This window comes from Merops nubicus, unplaced genomic scaffold (assembly GCF_000691845.1).
Source record: "Merops nubicus isolate BGI_N331 unplaced genomic scaffold, ASM69184v1 scaffold17770, whole genome shotgun sequence".
In the NCBI taxonomy this organism is placed as follows: Eukaryota; Metazoa; Chordata; class Aves; order Coraciiformes; family Meropidae; genus Merops; species Merops nubicus.
In genome coordinates this window covers 7,896-12,901 of record NW_008582370.1, presented here as the reverse complement: position 1 = coordinate 12,901, position 5,006 = coordinate 7,896, and the positions used below count along the sequence as shown (strand labels likewise).

At 38.6% G+C, this 5,006-nt stretch overlaps 1 protein-coding gene across 1 annotated transcript; it reads right to left on the bottom strand.

The window, feature by feature from the left end:
- Window positions 1-1,150: 1,150 nt before the first annotated feature.
- LOC103770267 (neuroligin-1-like) lies at window positions 1,151-1,950 on the bottom strand (the record flags this gene model as incomplete). The annotated part of the gene is made up of 1 exon (XM_008937525.1): window positions 1,151-1,950. A coding segment is annotated over exon 1 (493 nt), but the record flags the coding sequence as incomplete, so codon positions are not given.
- Window positions 1,951-5,006: the final 3,056 nt, after the last annotated feature.

Sequence of the window (5,006 nt, the reverse complement as noted above, 5' to 3'; positions counted from 1 at the left end):
TACACCACTGTTAAGAGATTTTCGGCTTTACAAAGAGAGCTGTAAGCACGCAATAAAGGAAACCAGCACTCACTTTTAAAAGCACATAAATGAAAAAGTGTTTCACATCTACATTTCAGGAAAGTTAACACTAATCCAAGAAAACAGGGTGTATCACACAGAAAGTCAATCCAGATTTTCAGCTCTGCTTTGCTATAATACATCATAACCATTCTGATACGCCACTGGAATACAGAGCTGTGGAACAGTGCCAGCAACTTCAATAGTACCTGGCCCCAGGCGCATCAGCTACCTCCTATGCATGCATACACAACATACTCTATCTACATACGAGTGACAGAAACTCCTCTGAACCAGGAGGCGAAGACAGAGGAGCTGCCAAGAAGGTCAGCATGAGATAGCATAGCACAAGAGAGACGAGTCAGTGCCACTGAGTTCAGGCTTTACAAACGTTCTCTTCTGATCTGTATGGTCCTCTCTTTAAATACCTTTCTGGCTTCATCAGGACAAGACAGTCCCTAACAGATCAATTCACAGCATCAGCAAATCAGCCTCTTTCAGCTGTATTATTTGTTCTTCCTTTGCAAGGTTTCGATCCTTCCCCCATATTTTTTTTTGTCCACTTTATACATACCTCCTTTTCTACAAATTTTCTTGCCGGGTTTTCTGGCACATTCCTTGGATATTCTTTTGACTGAAAAATGAATAGAAGACTAGAAAATAACATGGAGCTCCATCACAGACAGTAGGAGCATGCAACACCACTATCTAACTTAAATATGACCTGCTTTATTAGGTGCGGAAGATTCTCAATTTATTGTGCCTGCACATGCAATGGATAAGATGTTGATGCATCTTCCCAGAAGTCAGTGGTGGCAATGAGAATTAGGTACCGACTTTGACCTAAAAGTATGCGTGCTGTGGAAGGAAAAACATGAGTGTAGACAGAAAGGAAAGAAAAAACCCAAAAGCAAACAAAACAACAAACCAAGGAGAGATGCATACACAGAAAAGCAGCATGCATACATGTAATATGCTGGCATCCAAACAAAGAAAGCCATGCATGCTACCAGTACACATGAATTACTATTGTTAGAACGTAGAACAGGAAAATAAAAAGATCTCCCTGTTTTGCCTGCTATTAACTCACCATCCTCGGTTGGGACATAGATATTTAAATAGAGGCAGTCTTCATTCTGATCTTGTACATAGGTGGAAACTACATCCAAGTTATTAGTAAACCACACGGGAAGCATGACTTCAGGCAACCTGCCTTCTATAATGTTCTGGGGGCACACTGGAGCGAACTGAGTGGTATTTTTGATATCTGCCCAGGGAGACGGAGGCTCAGGAGGTTGAAAGCGGCGCTCCCCAGTTGGAGGGGCAGCGTACGGAACCCCGAGAAACTGAATAACAGGCCCCAAAATTTCATTATTAAGTTCCTTCTTAATCCCTCTTATCTTGCCAAAGTTGGTGGTCACCACTGGGTTGGTATCATCCAATTTTTGGGAGGACACAGCTGCAGCGTGAAGCAAAAATCCAAGTATACAAAAAGCAAAAGTGGCATTCAATCCCATGTGTAACAGGTGGACTATCATCGCTCGCCATACACAGTTCAGCCACATGGATCTTGGAAAGGCCATGGTCCCACATTAGCTGTGTAACTACAATGAAGCAATCTGATTTGTATCCACTGGTGTAAAAACAGAGCAACCGAAGGAAACAGATCGAGTTTCCTAAATAGGTGCCTGTCAGAAAAATCTCAAAAGGCTTTTCATGCGGTAAGTATCTTCCATTGATTTCACACTTATTGAAGCTGCATCTTCACTCAGCACTATTTATCAGACTACATCCTATTGACAATTCTGTTTTCCATAGCAGCAATATGAAGAGAGCAGCCATTTACTGCAGAATCCCCTCTTATAAATCAAATCCAGTTAGCCGCAGGTCTATATCCTGGAGAAAATGAAAATAAATCATTAGTATGAAAGAGCTAATATGAGCAGAGTGATAACTAGATGTTTCACAAGTTATTTACATACATTAATATTTGCTGGAGTCATGTAAGCAAAATTGCAGCAGTTTATGGGTCCATGAAATGGTGGGTGAAACACTGATTACTGGATTATCTCTCATGTCACCTGTTGAGTTTATAGAGATTTCTCAGAAGAAACAGGACTCACATAGAATACATTTTTAAAACTCAACTTTTAAAGAAAAACCAATTTGCTGCAATACATAAGCATTTATGTTAATATTTTATTTAACTTAATCAGCCCATAATAAATTTTCACCTTGTTTGCACGTTGATTTATCAAAATGGAAGTAATTATTTCTTAGAGCAGAAGATAGTGAAATTAAGACAGATAGGCATACTGAAGACTCAAATGCATTTTATTTCACTGAAAGAATATTTTATATATATATACACTTTTTATGTTAATTTTAAAATACAACTTCTGATTAAAACATGGATGAAATTGGAATATACTTGTAAGGATAACAGGAATTGCTGTGCTTCTTCATGATAACCTGAATTACCATACTTTATATGGTTTTCTTATTCCACAAATTTCTGACGAAAAACACCTACAAGTATAACTGGACCTCAGTGGGGTTTTTTTTCCAAACTGATTTGGAAAAAGATATGAACAGCCAGTTTGGAGATGGAGCTGTAGGTCACAATTTTTACTTCAGATCAACCCTGCCTTCCTTATAAACCTCTGACTTTAGTGAAAAAACGAAAATTCATGATGAATGAACTCCATCCCTACCATCCTTAATTTATATAACATAAATTATAAACATTCCCATAGGACAGTAGAAATCTTATCTTTCATATACCCACATGCTGACTGAACAATATCCTAGAAGAATAATCAGTTAGGATCAGAGACTGCATAATCTCAAATTCCAGATCTTATTTTCAACTACTTTAGCTCAGAGGTTGTCACACAAGGCTGTGTTCCAGCACTTCTGAAAATTGCTCAGCACATATCATTATATCTTCCATATTCATGTTAAACATATTTCCAACACAATTTACAATATCCTATTATTTAAGATGCAGCGTTACACACAACATAGCAGCATAATCTTACAGTCCCTATTAAGCACTGTGTAATACACAAGAAATGTGTTTTGCTTTGTATAGGAAACATTTTAAACCACCTGCTTTTGAAACAGCATTGGCAGCTTTAATGAGAATTGTTTTTTTATCACGTCCATACACATTGTAGAGAGAATTCAAAGAACGGCTTGCCTAACAGTCAGACTACCCTGCAGTCTGGGTTATTAAAAAGGAGATTGTAAAAGCTATATAGGACAGCAGGAGATTTGGTTCATGTCTAGTGTTCCTTTAGCTCTGAACAATCTATCTCAGGAGGCAATAAGGAGATAGATGAAGCTTTTCCACAATTTTCTCTCGTCCTTTCTTTCTCTGCTAATTCTAACACCTTCACTGTGAAACTGCATTAACAAACAGGCTTATGGCCTTCATTCTCCAGCTTCAAATCCTTAGCCCTTGCTGGAAACACACCAATTTAGCTGCAGAAAAGAATTCCCTGAACTTGATGTACGTGTCTGCATCTAGTTTAATAAACCTACACAGAATGGCATGCAGACAATTGCCTCTTGGAAGACTGTTGCTTTGTTGCATTTCAAATTTTGAAGGCAGTAGGATATTACTTGAGAAATAGTGAAGATAGAGCACTTAGGCATGTGCCAGAGCAGAAGACACCTAGTACAACTTTGCTCTTCTGAGTTGATGTACAGTAGGTCATGGAAATAGAGAAGCTTATTCCTTAGTGGTATTCAAAAACCTCCACAAGTTTAGACCTTCCCCACTAGGTCTTGAAACCCATATCTGTTTGGGTTTTTTCCTCTCAGCAGTGGAAAAACATCCTCTCTTTTCTTTCTCTAACTCAAAACTGTAAATAGCAGGAACTTAATCTTAGTAGCCCTCCTGCTAATTTATATGGCCTGGGGAATTCAACATAGCTGCACCAAACCGCGTCCTTCTTCACTGAAGCTGCCGACTTGATTCCATGTGGAAAACTACCAAGATGTTACTAATACTTCATTTAGCATTCTTGCAATAGAAGTCTTAGACCTGTTTTCAGATCTAAGAAAACTTTGTACACTTTTGATACTAAAATGGTGAATTCAATGGAAATGCAAAGCAAATCCTAGAGCTGGGCTATAGTTTTAACGTTGTCCATCAGCTGTTTTGCCAGTGCAGCTGAACGGCTCTGCTGTGATCTAAAGTTCTGGTTTGCCCTTACATGGACAAGGTTTTACTCTAAGGCAGAGACCTAAGCCTAAAAAGGTAAGAACACAACTCAGTGTTGTATGTGGCTGTTGTTAACTATTTAGCTATTGGGTAGTAACTAGCTTCAGTGAATAGATTTATAGGCTAAACGGGGCAGTAAATTGCAAAGCATTTCCAGAATCAGAATCAACAGATTTTCATTGCATTTCTAACTTGAATTTTGCATTTGCTTTTTTTTTTCCACTAGCCTTTCTTTTTAAACGGCTAAGGAACAGTTTATTTTTGAGATTGAGAGGTCAAACATTCATGTCACTGGCTGCCCTGAAGCTCTAACATTAAAACCACAAACTCAGGTAAATAAAGAGACTGAGGTTACTCAAATCTTTTGAGACTTTTATGCCTAATTTTTATTTCAAGCACTAGGTGGAAAGGCAAGGAGGAAAGCCAGCCTGGAGCAAGTCCTACATGTTGAGAGTCAATGTTGGACAAAATTTTCCTTATTCCTGCAGCAGGTGGTCTACATAGGATTTTCCCTTGGTATCTGGGCTTGACCGAACAGGAATCAGTGGAATGACAGACAAGCAGTAGACAGGAGTAGGAATGATCATGGAGATAGGCAGGAGAATAAACTTAAGAGTAATGTTGATCAGTTTAGGGCAAGCTTCAGCATCAAAATATTGAGGATCTGAGAAGGGGGAGAAACATTTTCAGATTTTATTATTGTGTAGATGTGAGG